The following is a 20,845-nucleotide window of genomic DNA, read 5'->3' as shown; positions in this document are numbered from 1 at the left end:
TAATTCATACCCCATGAATAATTCACTCCCACATTCATTAATTCATACCCCATGAATAATTCACTCCCACATTCATTAATTCATACCCCATGAATTATTCGCTCCCACATTCATTAATTCATACCCCATGAATCATTCGCTCCCACATTCATTAATTCATACCCCATGAATCATTCACCCCCACATTCATTCATACCTCATGAATCATTCACTCCCACACAACACGCAGGGCACCATAACACACTTTTAGTGAAGTTCCCATGACATGCAGGGAGTGCATATATTGCAATATGTATTGTCTGACCCAAGCCAAGCAAGAATCCCAGCAGGAGAAAGTAATGTATCCAGCCGGTCAGGCAGCTGCTGCAGAGACATTCATATTGCGGGAGGACATAAAATGCGGGACCCCGTATCCATACTGAGAGTTATACCTCAGATGACGTCATCTCACTCTCTGCCAGGACTCTGTGAGAATTATTGCAGAAAAAGAACGGACGGAAATGACGTCGGGTTGGTGTTCAGAAAGATGGCCGCCTCCTTGGCTCTAAAGACATTTCCTCTCATAGACTACGCTCTCACATCGTTCGCAGAGCTGGAAGGTAGACGGCGCATGCGTAGAAGATAAAAAAAAGCCTACAGCTTGAACTAAAGTGACGTTTACGCGCTACAGAAAGAAGTCAGCACCGACGCATGCGCAGATTTGGATGTAAAGCTTCTGATTTATTTAGTGAGAAGCTGAGTGCGGGGATCGCCGGTGGCTCCGAAGCCCCGCCCACACGGGTAGGTCACGTGTTCTGATAGTAAAACAGCCTGAGAAAGGAATGGCGATGGATTGTTTTCCCCAATGATTTAATGGTGACCCTGTAACTGCCTCTGTCCTTTTACCCTATTCCATGTTGCTTGGGTGAATAGTCACTGGGGTCTATTTTGGAATAATTTATATACAGTATACAGTAGCACCCCCCATCTGCAGTAGGAGTGTTCCTCGGGGGTGGGCGTTCTGCAGGGGTGGGGTTAGTCAAATCTCTGTAAACATACATGCAACACAGCTGTTCTTGTATGTTCTGTGGAGGAATTCACAAATGATATTAATTGCTCCATCCTCAGATTTGTTGATCTGCTGACATGCTGCTGTGGTTGATTGGATAAATAGCGCATTGCCTTGAATCTGTGGGGTAATAGATGTCCAAAATTTGGGGTTCTCCCAACACCCATCCCAACCTTATCTACCAGATGATTTCCAGCAGTACAGCTGATTTTGTGATTTTGGACTGACCAACAATAGAGCACTAGTACAGTCTGGTCAGGTACATGCCCCCTGCTGATTATTTGACAGTCTGAGGATGGGGCATTACTAAGCAGATTTTATTTGCACACAGACCGCCCTATATAATGCCCACATGAGATGCTGAGCCTTCATGATTGTATGTTCCAGTTTGTGCTTTAGGTGGCACCAGCTCTGTGAAAAGGCCATAAGAAAAACCAGTGAGTCGAAGATTCAGGATGAACGCCTCCCAGAGGGTAGGTTACCTGGTGCGATCATGTTATGGGGGAGGGAGCTTCCCTTGGGATACCCATAGGCACTGGATGAACAAAAGGCTTAGAACCCCTCCCCTATTTGGGAGATTCTCCTTTAGTCCCCATTCAAGAGACACAACAGGTAGAGAGGAAACCCTCAGAATAGACAACGGTGAAAACTAACGATCCTCAAAGATGGAGCATTTGCAAAGAACAATAAATAAACCCTTGATGCTGTACGCAAGCCAATGGTTCAGTCATTCCCAGAGTTCGGCAGAGCGCTGTACTGGTTGCACATGTGATTATTTAAAAGTGACACGCCTACTGGCTGCACACGCTTGCTTGCCCACATGATCACTTGTTGCCTACCTACATCTGTACACGTAGTAGAAGATGAGAGACAATTGCCAATACGAATCAGACGGAGCTGTCATTTTATGTGTCATGTGATGTTGGGCTGTGAGGTCATTGGCCATGGCAGCTGAAAATTTCTATCTCTAGAATAAAAGTAAATAAATAAAGACAAGACAGTGGGGTCTTACTAGGCAAGATTTCGGAATTAATTATGAACAGTTTTCTCAGACATGCAAAATAAGTTGCTCAAGATCCTTAAACATTGTAAGTGATCTTAAAATCAGGCCATCCCATGGTGGCATTATACAGTCAACAACTGATCATGAATTAGCCAACATTAAACGTTCCTGGGAGTTCCCGACGCGTTTCGCCCACTATAGGCTTCCTCACGGGTATTGTAACGTTAGGCGGTACACTGTAGTATACTGTGGACAATAATCATGATAGATAATAATAATATTACAGAAAATAACTATTTCCATAGTGACACAAAATTAATCATACAGCACTGCTGTAGTCATATAGTATACATGGTTGATAGAAAGCAAAGGACCCAAATGATTCGCAAATGGAGCTACCAGCCTATAAATATATAATATATATCTTAATTAGTTAATCAATTAAATATGAATTACAGGGATTAATACATTTTTATCAGTACTGGAATAGAGTTCATAACAAACAAAGTAACGGAATCGGCTATTATATTGACTGCAGATCAAATCAGATGGTTTTGATCTGCAGTCACGGACGCATCTCACCTTGATGACAGGAATCTAATAGCCGATTCAGATACCTTGTTTGTTATAAACTCTATTCCAGTACTGATATCCGACGCATGCGCAGATTTGGATGTAAAGCTTCTGATTTATTTAGTGAGAAGCTGAGTGCGGGGATCGCCGGTGGCTCCGAAGCCCCGCCCACACGGGTAGGTCACGTGTTCTGATAGTAAAACAGCCTGAGAAAGGAATGGCGGTGGATTGTTTTCCCCAATGATTTAATGGTGACCCTGTAACTGCCTCTGTCCTTTTACCCTATTCCATGTTGCTTGGGTGAATAGTCACAGGGGTATATTTTGGAATATTTTATATACAGTATACATTAGCCCCTCCCATCTGCAGTAGGAATGTTCCTCGGGGGTGGGCGTTCTGCAGGGGTGGGCTTAGTCAAATCTCTGTAAACATACATGCAACACAGCTGTTCTTGTATGTTCTGTGGAGGAATTCACAAATGATATTAATTGCTCCATCCTCAGATTTGTTGATCTGCTGACATGCTGCTGTGGTTGATTGGATAAATAGCGCATTGCCTTGAATCTGTGGGGTAATAGATGTCCAAAATTTGGGGTTCTCCCAACACCCATCCCAACCTTATCTACCAGATGATTTCCAGCAGTACAGCTGATTTTGTGATTTTGGACTGACCAACAATAGAGCACTAGTACAGTCTGGTCAGGTACATGCCCCCTGCTGATTATTTGACAGTCTGAGGATGGGGCATTACTAAGCAGATTTTATTTGCACACAGACCGCCCTATATAGTGCCCACATGAGATGCTGAGCCTTCATGATTGTATGTTCCAGTTTGTGCTTTAGGTGGCACCAGCTCTGTGAAAAGGCCATAAGAAAAACCAGTGAGTCGAAGATTCAGGATGAACGCCTCCCAGAGGGTAGGTTACCTGGTGCGATCATGTTATGGGGGAGGGAGCTTCCCTTGGGATACCCATAGGCACTGGATGAACAAAAGGCTTAGAACCCCTCCCCTATTTGGGAGATTCTCCTTTAGTCCCCATTCAAGAGACACAACAGGTAGAGAGGAAACCCTCAGAATAGACAACGGTGAAAACTAACGATCCTCAAAGATGGAGCATTTGCAAAGAACAATAAATAAACCCTTGATGCTGTACGCAAGCCAATGGTTCAGTCATTCCCAGAGTTCGGCAGAGCGCTGTACTGGTTGCACATGTGATTATTTAAAAGTGACACGCCTACTGGCTGCACACGCTTGCTTGCCCACATGATCACTTGTTGCCTACCTACATCTGTACACGTAGTAGAAGATGAGAGACAATTGCCAATACGAATCAGACGGAGCTGTCATTTTATGTGTCATGTGATGTTGGGCTGTGAGGTCATTGGCCATGGCAGCTGAAAATTTCTATCTCTAGAATAAAAGTAAATAAATAAAGACAAGACAGTGGGGTCTTACTAGGCAAGATTTCGGAATTAATTATGAACAGTTTTCTCAGACATGCAAAATAAGTTGCTCAAGATCCTTAAACATTGTAAGTGATCTTAAAATCAGGCCATCCCATGGTGGCATTATACAGTCAACAACTGATCATGAATTAGCCAACATTAAACGTTCCTGGGAGTTCCCGACGCGTTTCGCCCACTATAGGCTTCCTCACGGGTATTGTAACGTTAGGCGGTACACTGTAGTATACTGTGGACAATAATCATGATAGATAATAATAATATTACAGAAAATAACTATTTCCATAGTGACACAAAATTAATCATACAGCACTGCTGTAGTCATATAGTATACATGGTTGATAGAAAGCAAAGGACCCAAATGATTCACAAATGGAGCTACCAGCCTATAAATATATAATATATATCTTAATTAGTTAATCAATTAAATATGAATTACAGGGATTAATACATTTTTATCAGTACTGGAATAGAGTTCATAACAAACAAAGTAACGGAATCGGCTATTATATTGACTGCAGATCAAATCAGATGGTTTTGATCTGCAGTCACGGACGCATCTCACCTTGATGACAGGAATCTAATAGCCGATTCAGATACCTTGTTTGTTATAAACTCTATTCCAGTACTGATATTAATTTAATAATCCCCGTAATTCATATTTATTTGATTAACTAGGATATATAATATATATTTATAGGCTGGTAGCTCCTTTTGAGAATCATTTGGGTCCTTGGCTTTCTTTGTGATATTTGATATACACCATGAACCAACTTTCCAACATGTGAGTTTATCTTACACACTTCCTTTCACTATTTTAAATATGTATTTTATACAATTAGGGCTGTTACCTATATTCCTTATCTTTTTTTTATTGCATTATTGTTACTCTCTAAATATTATGTGTTTAGGTATCAATACTGCTCATATCTACCCATTATGTATACTATATGACTACAACAGTGCTGTATGATTAATTTTATGTCACTATGGGATTAGTTATTTTTAGCCCTGCGGGTCGTGCCGATGCCGCTGCTCCTAGTTGCAGGCACGGGCGCCGGGTCCTATCTTTCAGGTAGAGTAACCCCACTACCTGTGTTCCATGCCAGAGTTTCCTTCCTGCTGGAGACTTGCTCTGGTGTTTGAGCTGGCATGGGTGTGTCTCTTTTCATCTTTGAGGCAACACATACACGCCCCTTGTTTCTACAGCCTATGGCTGGATCTCTGCTAGTATTTAAAGGCACTTCCTACTACAAGTTGCCTGAGCAATCTCAAGGTTTTAGCTTGTCTAAACTCCTAGTGCAAAGGTGCTTCCTCTAGCAATCTCAAGGTTTTAGCTTGTCTAAACTCCTAGTGCAAAGGTGCTTCCTCTATTTGCTTTGCTGTGTACCGGACCTTATTTACTTACCCTTGGACTTTGCCTGTTTGCCGCCTGACCCTGACCTTGGATTACATTTATGGACTTTTGCCTGATTGCTGCCTGACCCTGACCTCGGATTACGTTTATGGACTTTTGCTTAATTGCCGCCTGACCCTGACCTGGGATCTTGTTTTGGACTTTGTCTGATTGCCACTGCTCTCTTGGCCATGCAAGCCCCCTCGGTGCTTGCACCAAGTACCCTGACCCCTCTGGTCAGCTGCCACTGACCTGGGGGTCGGTCTGGAGTGGCACCTGGCAGCTACTCTGTGGCCCAAGCCTATTGTCACCATCAGAGTCTCTAGTGAAGACCAGGTAGCAGCTTAGTTACGCCCCTCCGGAGCATACCCAGTCAGTGGCACAGTGGGTCCACACCTGCGTGCGTTAGAGTTATTTTCTGTAATATTATTATTATTCATTATGATTATTGTCCACAGTATACTACAGTGTACCGCCAAACGTTACAATACCCCTGAGGAATGTACAGTGGGCAAAACGCGTCGGGTACTCTGTGGAACATTTGTCTACCACAGATTAATGTTGGCTAATTCATGATCAGTTGCTCACTGTATAATGCCACCTTGAGATGGCCTGATTATAAAATCACTTACAATGTTTAAGGATCTTGAGCAACTTTTATTGTATTTCTGAAAAAGCTTTTCATTATTAATACTTAAATCTTGCCTAGTATGACACCGCTGTCTTGTCTTTATTTATCTACTTTTGTTTCTACAGTTCGAGGTTGGCAAGTATACTTGTGTCTAATTGCAGAGAAACACCTTTACTGGTTTTTGGTTTCTTTGTAGCATGTCTCTAGAATAATGTCTATAGGTACTCAATGGCTGGACATTGGTCAATGGGCCAATCACCATCTTTTTTCAGCCATTTTCTAGAGGTACTGTGGCCTGGGATTCTAGCTCAGAGATAACAATCATGCAAAGTCTATTTCCTGTGTAAAATTACTGACAGGTCCACTTTAAACAGCAGTGAAATATCCTACTTCAATATTTTATTCATGTGACCAGTAAGACGTATGTCTGATTGTAATCCTTATCTGCATCCTCCAGGCAGCGGTTTGGTTCATGGATGTGGCAGCTTCATTCTCGGAGGAGGAGTGGGACATGCTGGAAGAGTGGAAGCGGGATCTGTATGGGAATGTGATACGGGACATACACAATGTGATGTTAGATCTCGGTGAGTGGTGGGGTTATTATATGTGTATGTTGTGATGGATCTGTTATTAAACCTATCTGTGTTCTTCCAGGGTATCACATAGAAAACTCAGAGGTTCTCTTCCGGATCATAAGTGAGGACCGGCCCTGCAAACGGGAGCTCTGCCAGGAAGGTATTGACTTAGTGCCTGTATGTAATGTGATATATCACCAGTGCAATGATCACACACACACACACTTTTCCTTTCCTCTTCCTTCCTTTCCTCATTGTCCTTTCTTTCTTCTTTGTCCTTCCTTTCTTCTTTCTTTCTTGTCCTTCCTTTCTTCCTTCCCTCCTTCCTTGTCCTTCCTTGCTTCCTTGTCTTTCCCTCCTTCCTTTCTTCCTTGTCTATCCTTCCCTCCTTCCGCATCCTTCCTTTCTTCCTTGCCCTTCCTTCCTTTTTTGTCCTTCCTTCCTTCCTATTCCTCCCTTCGTTCTATATTGTCCTTTGTCCCTTTCTTCTTTCCAACCCTTCCTTCCCCTTTTCCTTCTTCCCTTCCCTCCATGCCATGTTTTCGGTTTAGGTCTCAGGCCAGATATTCTGCTAAGGATAAAGTACCAGGAGCCCAGAGCCCCCTCTGGTAATGTGGAGGATACAGAGGAAGGGCCACAGGGGATAAAGATGGAGACTGGTGAGTGTACAGTACAATGGCACTTCTAGTTTCCAGTACAAATCAGTGTGGTTAATGACTTGATAATTCTGTGTCTTTTCTGGTTAGATTTCTTACAGCAGATTAATCAGGAGAAAGAACCCTTTGAGGTGGCCATCCATCACTCTAATAAGCATAGGGAAGAAAATTCCTCTATGCCAGATGTAGTTTTCTCAACCCCCCACCAACCTTCCACATTCTGCAGTGAGGAAAAACCAATGGCTGACACCTCCTCTGCTCATTTACCTGATCCTGTACTGGGATCACTGTACACTAGTGAGACGAAGAAGAAGCATGAGGATGAAGTTACTGATAATATCAAAATAACTGGTATGTGTTTTCTGAAGGTTTAAAGGAAAGTCTTTTGATATAATAAAGAGCCTGCACACAGGAACTCATCTAGCTGATAACTATTTTAAGTTAGTTACATTTGGAGAGGTATAATACATTTCATCACCAGTTTGGTCCAGTAAGTAAGCCCTGTGGTCAAAGATCCTCAAGTCAGATCTGAGACAGCAGCAAAAATGAGCCTGCATGCCCCATTACCAAGACATATTCATAGTTACATAGTATGTCAGGTTAAAAAAAGCCCATCACATTCAACCACCAGGGAAATAAACATATCCCTGATATAAAACTCTATGGACATAGTTGATCCAGAGCAAGGCAACAAAAATCCCTGGTACAAATTGCTCAAACGGCAAAAAAAGGTGACCTAAAAGGTGTTGTTCCCCAGTTTATACTGTAGAGCTTGTATCATATTTGGATGCATCCCAGTAAAACTGGACATTGTACAGCTAATACCATATGTAAATATATTACAACATTCCAGAAAGTGAACATCACAATGTGTTGCTGACTGAATTTGTATCGGTTTCCAGTTTAGATATCAGATTACTACAAAGCAGTCTGTAGGTTACTTTTGCTATGCTATGTTCAAATTGAATCCCTTTTGTTGCTAGATGTTTTAATATGTTTTTATTGTTTCCATATCTGTTGAAGACACCAGTGCTTACCTAAGTCCCAACAAAACACTGTCTGAGAGCCTGAGGGTGGGAGACGCTAAGATACTAGACCCCAGAGACCAGTCTCGGAGACGGAAAGGTATCGCTCGTCAGATCAAGCCCATTGCTGCACTGCATGACTTTGACCAGAACAAACAGACTGAGCCCAAGGAGAATGGGGTACCACAAGTCTTCCCTGACTGTGAAGTTAGCTTCACCACAATAAAGTGTACATTCCCTTCCCCCCCTCCTGGAGAAGACATCTGTGCCTACTCACCACTGGTGAGGGTTTTCAGCGAAGACGCTCCTATTAGTCTTCAGCAGCGAGGACAGACATTTATCATGTGCAGTGTGTGCGGCAAGACCTTCTGCAATAATTCCAGCTTCCAGGTCCACATGCGAACGCATACGGGAGAAAGGCCTTATAAATGTACAGACTGTCACAAAAGCTTCATTCGCAGCTCCCACCTGAAGATCCACCTGCGTACCCATACTGGGGAGCGTCCTTACAAGTGTAACGAATGTGAGAAAAGCTTTCGGGATAATTCCAGCTTTGCCCGACACCAGCGCATTCATACTGGAGAGAAACCTTATCAGTGCTCCATCTGCAGTAAATATTTCCGCAAAAATTCCAACCTGAAGGACCACCACAGAACACACACTGGGGAACGCCCGTATAAGTGTCAGCATTGCGAAAAAAGTTTCCACCAGAAATCTAATCTACGTGTCCACCAGAGGAACCACCATGCTGACAGCTGCTGATCATTCAACTAAATTTATTAATGAAAAGGTGGGTGGTCTAATCTCACCCCAAGCTATCCCTGGCCCGTGGCCTTGGAGGCTTTGTTTCTAAATCCTTGGGTTGTGTGGGTAAATGTGCTTCCAAACTGTCCCTATCAGGTCATATCAATAGTCATAATGAACTTTAAAGCTCCATTTGGTCAACACATAACCTAGTAAAGTTCACCTGTCTAAACAGCCAGCACAAGATGTTGATCTCAGGTTCTCTGGTGGTTTCTGTTGACCAACTCTTTAAGACAGTGCTAATTCGAGTGCAAGATATTGCAATGGATGGAACTGATTCTGAGCCAATCTTCTACTTCTGGGAAGTGGAAGCCTCCTATATGAGTAACTAAATTGTCAAAGACCAAAATTTTGACCATTCTTTTTTTGGTCCTCAAGAGTGTAGGTCTACTTATTCACCTAGGGTTCAGGTCTCTTACAAGAGATGTGGTAATGAGCCTTTTCTAGGTTTTCAGAAACCAGACATGTAGATGAGGGTATTCAAACACAACAACTAGCTATATAAGAAAAAAGATTTATAAAGTCATAATTATTTATTGTTACTAAAAAAAGAGGTCAGCTTCATCATGCTATGAAGGCCCTGCATCAGGCACTTCCTGGTTTAGGGTTACAACGATCAGCCCCTGACTCCTAGCTGTGCCCCTGCTTTGTGTATGGTTTAGATACTCCTGTTGCAGGTTAGAAGGTTAAACTCCTGATTAAGCAGACCGCTGTGTGCAGTGCCATCTTTCTCTCAGAGTTTGTTTCCCCCAGGGTGCATATTGATAGATCTTACCGATCAGATCATTCCCACCCCATATGTTCCCTTTCGGCTTACGGAGCTGGGTCCCATCCTTCTGGACCAGTGTTTCTCTACCTTTAAACGTGGGGAACCCTTTGAAATAATTTTCAGCTCTGCAGGGGACCCCTGCTATAACTATATTCACAACACACATAACATTAGTGTGGGTGTCAGTGAGAAGAATGTCTTTTACATTGCTGGCCAGTGGGAAGAATGTCACCTTTACAGATCGCCAAAAAGATTTTTGGTGTTGGCGGTACCTAACCTGTGAGGTGCAAATTGCTCATTATTCAAGGAACCCCTTTCTACGTCTGTAGAAACCCTGGTTGAGAAATCTTTGTTACTACAGTAATTAGTCCCCAGGGTTAGGAGCCCACTGCACGGGTCTTTGGTCCCAGGGAAGATGGACATCTTCCCTGGACCCAAAGGCCCAGAAACATTCAAATATTTTATAGCTGCAGGCAGCCTTGCTGACTTTGAAGAAATTAATTGAATGAAGTAACTACTAGATACCTGAACGGTGGTAGATTATGTCCGTTGCCAAAGGGGTACTCGGAATGCCTTTAATTTGGGAGTAGCAAACAACATTTTTGCCTAGGCAAAGATTTATCCCCAGCCAGGAGAACACTCGCAGACAGTCTCAGTTGCAACTTTCGGGATCTCAATGAATGATCTAAGAATGCCTGCAAAGATGTTCAGTCGATGTGGCACCGATGTTCAGTCGGTGTTGGCTCAGGAAGCCCTGGCAATTCCTTGGAATTTCAATATGGTGTATGTATTTCCTCCAATCTTGAGGAAGGTCTACAGGGAAGGAGTTTGCACTAGAGCAGTTCTTCTGTATTGGTCAAAGAGGCTTTGCTTTTCTGTCATCTACATATACCTCTGTTGCAGCAATGCAATGGGCCTGCTCCTATTTCTCTGCCACAGAGGAGAGATCTAATGCAGCTAAGTTGTTTCCAGCATTTGAACATCGCAAATTTAATGGCATGGAAAAAAAAGGTTACAGGAATTGTTCATTTTAGTTATGAACCTTCTCATAAGATCCACCAAGACTACACCAAGTCTACCCATTACAGGATTTAGGAAAAATTCTTACAATTCTCAGAGTCATGGGATTCCTGCAGAGACTGGGATTCTTACAAATTCTCCTATGAATAATATTCTGAAGCTCTACACATCGGTCTAAGTTACAACTCCCTAAGAATTCAATGTGTGGGCTTACTAAGAGAAAATGGGCTTCTCACCCTCTAATAGGACAATTCTTGAAGGCGGCGATGAAGATAAAACCTGCAGGTAAGCCTCAGTGGTATCTTCCTTTGGTTTATAGAAGCCTTTTGAAGCTTTGTTTTTCATACTAGTTTTCTACATACTAGTGCACCTCTCCTCACTGAGGGCTCTTCTGACAGCCATCATTTCAGCCCATAGTGTTTTGGACTTTCAAGCCTTCCCCTGAAGACAGTCTTACTGCCAGGTTCTTCTGTAGCCTGGGCCATATTTTGGGCCTAAAGTAGCTTCAGACATTCACTTTAATACAGAAACTATCATGCCAGGCTTTTTTAGTCAAGAAGACCATACTAAAGATAACATTCTTAAAATATTGCACATGGTCCAGTCATTTATTACTTACCTGTCCAGGAGAGGACAGAAAAGAGTGTGTACAGGCTTTTTATCTTACCGGGAGGTCCAAAGAAGGTTTCTCCGGCTTCTCTAGAGTAATATCATTCTGGGTGGTGAAGACAATAAGGTTGGCCTAGAAAGTAATTAGGCTTCCCTCTCTGGAGGTAATTAGGGATCATTCTACCTGAAAGATGGCAACTTCATGGACAGCTTATGCCAAATCTCCACTAGTTGTGGAGTGCAGAGCACCATGTTGGTCATCTCCAAATATTTTTAATGCCATTACAAGATTGATGTGATTGGTAGAGCTTCTGGCACCTTCAGTTCTTCAGTCCTTTCTTTAGCTGGCTCTAGAAAATAAACTTTTTTTTTTTTCAAATCTGTAGCTATTTTTTCTTTTTTCACACCCAGGGGCTTGCCATATCCCTTTTCACACTGACATGAGGCAAGAAATGAATAGGTAAAACTATTACCTATAGTTGCTGTAATTTTCCTTCCCTAGCTCTCTTACATGTTAGCATGTTTTTAGGAAAACCACTTTTTGTGCTGACATGAGGGAGAGCCAGGAAAGGAAAATTACAGTAAGCAATGTTTCCTAATTTTATGCTCATACAGGTTACCTAGCTGCAGGACCAGCCTCTCGATGCTGCTTCCCTTTGTTATTTCATTGTTCATAGCCTTCCCAAAGTTATCTTTTACAATTGTGGACCAGACAAGGCTAGTATTTAGCCTTTGCACTTTGGGAGTGGTGTAGGGCACTGCATGAAATTAGGGCTTATTCTACCCGAGAAATGGCAAGTTCCTGAGCAGCCTATGCCAAAGTTCCAGCTTAATTGGTCTGCAGAGCAGCAAGTTGGCCATCTGCAAATATTTTATTTGGATGTTTAAATGAACACAATATTGAATCATTTTGGTGCATTTGGCCAATGTAGTGAATATCTTAAGATCATAATAAACCACCAGAATGTTTTCCAGTTTGACTTCAGTGGTGTTCACAATTCGGTTTGCACCAACCTAAAACAGTCAAAGGTGTTCACCCAAAAACACTAGGTCAAATGGTAAACCTGGACCTGTACACATAATGACTTGTATGCTTGGTTTTTTAAGTGATGCTATTAAAAAATAACACCCACTGTTTGGAACTGAACAACCTGTGTTAGTAGAATTGTATTCACACAATCTATAATCAGTTTAATTGTATATTCTGTTTAATTGTATAAAATTTAGGTGATAAAAAAAAAATTGTTTATGACAAAGCAACTGTACCAAGCAGCTGTACTCAATCATGTACACACGATTAGGAAATAACTTCCTTCTACATCTATAAAAACAACTACAAAAAAAGCACACTAAATTGTGCATTTTATTTTTTTTATTCACAACAATGACACACAATTACACAATAGCAATACTTTGTATACTATTTTTATAGAACTATACACATTGAATAACTAGAAATGTAACTGTATAAATGTAATTTTTTTTATTATAAAGTTGAATCAAAGTAAGTGTGCCAACAAACAACACAAAAAAAGTAAAATAAAAAAGAATAAAAAGAAATAACTTTACCCTTTTAGAACTATATAAACTGTACAATTGTAATTCTAGGGAAGCTAACTGGTGCTGAGTTTTTTTTTCACATCTGTGACACAAAGTAAATGTGCCAACAAATGACACATCTAAAAAAATAACACTAATCTTTTAGAAACTACAGGAACCCTAAAACTAGATTGGCATGCTCACCAACCATTTTAGTTTTAGGTTGTTTTCATATCAGTGAGACAAAATAATTGTGCTGCACGTGACGGCTAGAAATACCACTCCTATTTTTGAACCATACAAACTCTTTTACTAGAATACTATTCACACTGTTTTTCACAATGCTGAGACAAAGAACGGTATTAACTTAAATACCTAGAAATATACTCACTCACAAATGTCATATTCAAGGAATAACCCCTTACCCTTACAAACTGTACACACTGTGGAAGTAGGAAAGGAAGAGGGTATGGGAAAAGACAGGCTTTTAGTAGGCGTAAGTGTATAAGAAAAAATGATATGGTTTTATTTTTTATTTAAATAGTGACCCTATTACTAACATAGGTTTCCTATGCTAGTGGTAGTGTAATATACATAAAATATATAGTGATTAATACCAAGTCAATATATCATGTTAGCAATCTCACATCAACATTTCTCTGATGGGTATCTCAATTTTTCCGATGCATTTTACCCTGTTGGGCTTCCTCAGGGGATTGAGTAGCCTTCAAAAACTATAGTAATACATAATGTTATGAATTTACAATACATAGGTAGCATAGGAGAAAATCTATATACAGAAAACACACTTGATAAAATATTGTTATATGAAAAGCTTACTTGGTGAAATTGCTGACACCTTTGACCAGATAGGACATGTACTGGGTGCCGGTTAGTGCTCAAGGATATAATGAGGATAAAACCAACATTGAAATGGCGGTTTGGAGGTTCTGATTATAAAGAGAAATACGGAATATATAAGGTATACAGAATGGTGGTAAACATTTAATAAATGGATACTTGTACTGGATAGAGGTAGTTTGAATTGAATAATTTAAAGTCTCCCGCTATAATCCGGGAGACTTTATTTTTTTATATATAATATATAAAATAATAAGATAAGTTGTTTGGTATTAGGTTGTAGATGTAAGTCTTATGAAGTAGGATATGTAGTAGTAATTATGTGAAGATCCTAAGTTGAAAATAGATAAAGGTTAATAAGTGATATCAATATAATTAGGATTGGGAGAATGTGAGAGTTGGTGTGTAATCATACTTACAGGAATAGACGGTAAAGTGATGTTGGCTTCCTCGAACAACAGTAGCAAAAGTAACGGTATGATCTATAACACATATGAGATACAAAGGGAATATATAGAGAGAATTTAGTTTAATGGATTTTTCAAAATCAACTACTAGATGGCGTGTGTACCATTTACCAGTAACTCGTAGTGTAATGATGTGCAGTGAATTCTTCACATTGATCAGCAGATCCCTAAAGAGAAAATGATTGTAGGGAGTTTTCCTCAGTGGTATTAAGTATACCACACCACAATTGGCGTATGCACAGTACTCAGTGAAGGCAATGGAAATGGGCAGCTTCCGCCCAAACGTAATGTCTGCATGTGCGTGGTAGTCCATGCATGCACAGTCCTTATATTGAAACCTCCAAGATGGTAGGCAGAAGTTTACTGTGTGCTGCGGGTGTGCCTGGGTCTGCGCCCGTGCAGTGTACTTATTAGAATCTGGATAGGATCGACTTGTTACTTGTGAATAGGTGTAATAGGCAGTAACAGATTGGCCTATAAGGATGGAAATGTATAGTGGTACAGTCTAATTGGCCGGAGGGAAGGAGAAGGGGGGGGCGGGTGTTTATTAAATAAATGGATATAAATAAATGGATAAAATAACGGGTTAAGGTAAAGGATGGGTAAATATGTATTTAACCCTGTGTGCTAACTATTATTTTTAATGTCATAGGATATCAGGTTATGTATAAATTGAGTAAGTATGAAATTAACCCTGCGTGTTAGCTGCCTATATGTCCAGAGCACGCACTCCGGCTTGGCAAGCCCTGGGCACCCTAGGGGAAAATGCCCAAATGGGGGAAGAGAGGGTCAGCCAGAGTCCCCGAATGTAATTGGGTTTGCGTTGATCCAGAACACCCTTAAAGTAGGTTACAAATTATAATTGTCATAGGAAGACCAAGGTGGTTGGTTTCATAGGTCACAGGACTGCATCCTCATCTTTGGCTTCAGCATCACTGACCGGTATTTAACATGGAATATATCTACGTAAAATGTCTAAATTTAGGGTCCTAAAACCCCTTGTAAAGTAACATAACAATGCAGAACAAAAAAAGGCAAGTCAAGAATACAGAGCCATAGGTCATACACAGGTAATCAGTCCATCAGATGAGGCATTTGAGAGTAAAGAAGAGTCAGAAACACAGGGATGAGTCGGAGTCACAGGCAAAAAATCGGACTATAGGGATGGAAATGTATAGTGGTACAGTCTAATTGGCCGAGGGAAGGAGAAGGGGGGGGGCGGGTTTTTATTAAGTAAATGGATATAAATCAATAGATAAAATAACTAGGTAAGGTAAAGGATGGGTAAATATGTATTTAACCCTGTGTGCTAACTAATATTTTAAATGTCATAGGATATCAGGTTAGGTATAAAATGAGTAAGTATGAAATTAACCCTACGTGTTAGCTACCTTCACTTGCCTATATGTCCAGAGCACGCACTCCGGCTTGGCAAGCCCTGGGCACCCTAGGGGAAAATGCCCAAACGGGGGAGAAGCGGTCAGCCAGAGTCCCCTAATGTAATTGGGGTTAGGTTGATGCAGAACACCCTAAAAGTAAGTTACAAACTATAATTGTCATAAGAAGAGTAAGATGGTTGGTTTCATAGGTCACAGGACCGCTGACCGGTATTTATGGATACCCTCAGGTAATGCGAATAACATTTTTTAAAATTTTCCTGAACAATCAAGAAAAAACAACACTGTATTTCTAATTTATATGCGTTCTGTGTGTTTATAGTTTTTAATGTACTATTGCTACACAGCAATAAGAACACAACACAACAATAAGAAATTAGTGACTGGGTGCAGAAAGATTTTAAAGTCCTATCCTATGAGGGGCTGGTTCTTGCCTAAAAAGAGGGGGCTACATGCTTTTTTCCCTCCTTTCATCTTTGGTAAGACAGATTTCAGAGGACCTTGGAGACCTATGGAGAAGAAAGGGTACATGCATCTCTCTGACCATTTCCTGTTCAGGAAGTTACTAAGTCTAATAACGGATCTGGTTTCAATATTATAAGGACAGCAAGGTTTGCTGGATTACTTATGAAAATGTATCCTCTCCAGCCTTAGACCTTAACATATAATCCTTCATATGAATAGTTTATATAGATCATTTCCATCCAAGAGGTATAGCTCCAGGCTTATGTTCATACATTTACCAGGCTAACCTTGGCTGCTTAGTTTACTTTACATAATACATGTACATATGTAGCACACCACATTACATTTTTGTATGTAATTAAAGAAAAGATAAGGAAAAGGAAAAGGTGGAGATAAGAATGGATATGGGAAGTAGAAGATGTGAATTTGTATACATTAATTTTTTCAGATGAACAAGTATCTGAACAGAGTGTGTTTAACAACTAAAGGAGGTGAGGAAATATGGTTTAATGAAGGAAAAGTCTCATCCAAATTTGATTTATTGAGCTTCATATTTACATCTAAAAAACCTTTTCAATGATTAATATTGGATATTTTTACATTCGTGGCAGAGAAATGAAACTTAAAGGTAATGATAATGCATTTTTACAGAATACCCTTTCTTTAAATACTATAGCACCTATCATTTGCAAGTTTCAATTAGGGAGAAATACATGGCCAAGTTGGAGGGGTTGGAAGTGGTGAAAGCTTCATAGCTACCATACATATACCATTTGTTACTCTGGAGATTTTGTGGTCTTGATATATTGGGCCTGATTTATTAAAGCTCCACAAGACTGGAGAAGACTAATAGGGGGGAACCTGGGTAAGCCAACAAACCTGAAATGAATTATGAATCACAGCACGGCAACAGCGATTGCTGTTGCAGCGCTGTTCTATGTATTCTTAATTCGGCAGCATCTGTTCACCGCCAGCAACAACCTGCAGTTTGCTATTTCGGTGCACAATTCCGACGTTGCCATGCAGTCCTGAAGTTGCGAAGCCTGGGTTCCCTCAGCCACACGGGCACAGCTATTCTAAGTGCCTTGCGGGTGCAGGAGGACATATGGCTAACTCCTAACAGACTTCAGCCAGGCAAGTTCGCGTGTGACAAAGGAGCCAGTCTGCTGGCAGCCCTGCGTTGTAGGAAACTCACTGCCAGTGCACCAGTTAATTTGTGATGTGGCCACACGTTGGAATTCCACCTTTTACATGCTGCAGCAGCTGGCTGAACAACAGAAAGTGGTGGTGGATTACATGGCAGAGTCTGTTCGTTTCAGACGTATACCTACACTACCTTTCTTCAGCCCTGCGGACTGGCTGCAAATTGAGATCTTGTGCGATCTTGAGATCTTGTGTGATCTTATTGTCACCTTTTGAAGAGGCCACCAGGATGATCAGCAGAGATCAGGCCTGGGTCAGTGACACCATCCCCATCATATGCCTGCTGGAACAGATGATGGTGGATCTCGGACACGACACAGAGTGGACCCTGCATCAAGAGATTACGTTTCAAACATCATCATGTTTGAAACATGAGACATGCGTGCCTACTAGGCATAGTTCACCACAAATCCAGGAGGAGGAGGAGGTGTAAGAGGATGAGGAGGACATTGCAGGCATGGAAGAAGGGGAGGAAGGGACAGAGGAGGATATCGAGGGTACATGGCATCCATCCACCCAAACACAAGGCGGCATGTTCCGTGGATGGCAAGACCAGGCGGAGGAGGAGGAGGAAAACCCTGTATTGCTGTTCGACCCACAGGAGTGTGGGTCCAGACCTACCTCAGCTGTGGGTAGTATGAGCCACATGACATCCTTCATGCAGGAGTGCATAGCCAAAGATCCACGCATACAACACATAAAATCAAAGACTGACGACTATTGGATTGCTACATTACTGGATCCACGTGATCCAAGCCTGAGATACAAGAACTGATTTTGCCCCAATACAGGGGACTTAAAATGCAGCACTACCAAGAAGTGCTTGTAAGGGACTTGTGCTCAGCCTTTCCAGCTGCCAGCAGCAGCAGCAGGGATCCCTATGGCAGTTCCACCGGCCGTGGTAGCCAAACAACTGCTTTAAGCGGCATGGGTGGCAGCAGCAGTAGAGGTCGTCTAAGCCAAACTATGCAGGCTTTTTTTCAGCAGAAGCAAGCTGCCAGTTGTGCAGCAATTGCCAATGACACGCAGCAGCGTACTCAGTCATGGTGCAGGAATACCTGAGCTCTGCATGGGACATCTGCAACCTGCAAAGCCAGGACCCAGTGGGCTACTGGATATCCAAGCATGAGCAGTGGCCCGAGCTGGCAGAACATGCCCTTCAGATCCTTGCCTGCCCAGCCGCAAGTGTGTTATCTGAAAGAGCGCTCAGTGCAGCTGGGGGCGTAATGAGTGACAAACGGATTCAGCTCTCCGCAGAAAATGTCGACCGAATCACTTTTATTAAAATGAATAAGGCTTGGATTGGCAATGACTTCAACACCCCCTCTGCAGAATGATTCATAATTAAATATCAGTATTTTTAGAGAGAAATACATTTGTTTTTTAAAGCTATTTAGATAGATAGCAAGTGGGATTAGAATTCAATATCTGTATTTTTTTTTTACAGAAATAAAGAAAATTTTATGGGTTTTTGGATAGATAGTAAGTGCTATCATAATAAAATATCTGTATTTTTTATGGATAAATATAGAAGATTTTCTGTCTTTTGTGATATATTACAAGAGTTATAATTTAGGATACCTCTTGCAATCTATCACAAAAAAACTAAAGAAAAACAGATATTTTATTATGATAGCACTTGGTATCTATCCTAAAACCCATAACAAATTCAATATTTCTCTCCAAAAAATAGATATATTTCATTCTGATCCCATTTTGCTACATATCTCCAAAGTCATGAAATTGTCTATATATATCTATCAAAAATCTAGATATTTAATTCTGATAGCACTTGGTATCAATCCAAAAGACCATAAAAAATTCTATACAGATCTTTAGTTCTGATCCTACTATATATCCCTAAAGCCATAAAAATTGATGTATTATTCTACAAACAATACAGATATTTAATTCTGATAGCAATTGGTAGTTGGTAACTATCCAAAAGGCCATACAAAATTATATATTTTTCTCCAAAAAATACAGATATTTTATTCTGATAGCACTTGGTATGTAGCCTAAAACACATAAAAATGTATGTATTTATGTGAAACAAATACAGATATTTAACTGTGCTAGCACTTGCTAGAGATCCACAAATGATAAAATATGTATGTATTTCCCCGCGTATTCCACCAAGTCCGTTCCCTTTTATGTGGTTTCACTAGATAGTAGGTATGGAAAGTGTGATTTTCGTTAATCCATTCATGTCTTAATTAGCTACAGCTTCTACACTGTCCATAGAGGTGATGGCCTCAACCTCCAATGTGGTCCACGCTCCGTCACAGGACCCAGCGCCTCCTACTGCCTGGTACTGCTGCCGCCTTCCCAGTACCCAACTCTAGATGCCAGATACTAATGCCGTCCACTCTCCGTCTCAGAGCCCACCGCCTCCTCCTCCTGCTGTAAATAATCCTGCCGCCTGCCCAGTACCTGACTTTAGATGCCAGACACTAATGCCGTCCATGCTCCGTCTCAGAGCCCACTGACTCCTCCTCTTGCTGTAAATGATGCTGCCACCTGCCCAGTACCCGACTGTAGATGCCAGATACTAATGCCGTCTAAGCTCCGTCTCAGGGCCCACTGCCTCCTCATCCTGCTGTAAATGATGCTGCCGCCTGCCCAGTACCAAACTCTAGATGCCAAATACTGATGCCATCCACACTTTGTTCCAGTCTCAGGGCCCACCCCCCCTCCTCACAGTACCCAGCTCTAGATGCCAGTGAACAATGTCATCCACACTTCTTAGGGCACACCACCTCCTCTTCCTGCTTTTACTGATGCCGTCGCCTGCCCAGTACCCTACTCTGGATGCTAGTTACTAATGCCATCCACACTTTGTTCCAGAGCCCACCACCTCTTCTTCTTGCTGTTACTGCTGCCACCTGACCAGTACCCAGCTGTAGATGCCAGTTTTGGAGCAATTTTCTCTTCCAGCAAGCTGTACAGGTGATGGATGACCTGGCGAGACAGGTGGAAACGCCTTTTGACATCCTGGTCACTCAAACTTTCCAGGTGGCTACGCTCCAAGAAGATGCGTGGTGCCTGGACTATTTGGGAAGTCTGAGCTTGCTCTTCTGGTTGCTGCTGTTGTTGTTGCTGCTGCTCCTCTTCTGTTATGACCAGATACAAGGTGTTTAATGCCACAACAGCAGTTGTGAAGCGAAACTCGAGTTCCAAATTGGATCCATGACAACAGCAAACAAAATCCCTGAGCTGGCGCACATTTGAATGCGCGTGCGCACGTGCGCGTTTGCGTGCACACATTCTGAATCCCTATAAATTTCCCCAGTTTCCTAGCCATTCTGCTCATGCAAACCAAAACTTGGGGAGAAAATAG

At 41.6% G+C, this 20,845-nt stretch overlaps 2 protein-coding genes across 8 annotated transcripts in view; one reads left to right on the top strand and one right to left on the bottom strand.

Moving 5' to 3' along the window:
* LOC140328032 (uncharacterized) overlaps window positions 1-587 on the bottom strand; it is an 11,280-nt gene extending 10,693 nt beyond the window's left edge. Inside the window, exon 1 of one of the 2 annotated variants that reach the window (XM_072407335.1) lies at window positions 305-587. The gene's annotated coding sequence lies outside the window, so the exon portion shown is untranslated. The remainder of the gene's footprint in view (window positions 1-304) is intronic. The other variant, XM_072407334.1, reaches the window with a different exon arrangement.
* A 2,116-nt stretch (window positions 588-2,703) lies between these two features.
* Window positions 2,704-13,264, top strand: LOC140328034 (zinc finger protein 248-like). Of its 6 annotated transcripts, none has more exons than XM_072407341.1 (7): window positions 2,704-2,800; window positions 3,456-3,541; window positions 6,573-6,699; window positions 6,770-6,850; window positions 7,242-7,349; window positions 7,437-7,697; window positions 8,370-13,264. In XM_072407341.1, the coding sequence occupies exons 2-7, from the start codon at window positions 3,524-3,526 to the stop codon at window positions 9,131-9,133; spliced, it is 1,359 nt and encodes a 452-aa protein (XP_072263442.1). In that variant the 5' UTR covers window positions 2,704-2,800; window positions 3,456-3,523; the 3' UTR covers window positions 9,134-13,264. The 6 variants fall into 6 exon arrangements, with proteins under 6 accessions (XP_072263442.1, XP_072263441.1, XP_072263443.1 ...); XM_072407342.1 differs by having other exon boundaries at window positions 2,720-2,800; window positions 3,468-3,541; XM_072407340.1 differs by lacking the exon at window positions 3,456-3,541 and having other exon boundaries at window positions 2,710-2,800.
* Window positions 13,265-20,845: the final 7,581 nt, after the last annotated feature.

The sequence above is a fragment of the Pyxicephalus adspersus genome, chromosome 4 (genome assembly GCF_032062135.1).
Source record: "Pyxicephalus adspersus chromosome 4, UCB_Pads_2.0, whole genome shotgun sequence".
NCBI classification, from domain to species: domain Eukaryota; kingdom Metazoa; phylum Chordata; class Amphibia; order Anura; family Pyxicephalidae; genus Pyxicephalus; species Pyxicephalus adspersus.
Note: the sequence above shows the minus strand (reverse complement) of the source record. Positions and strands in the feature narration are given on the sequence as shown.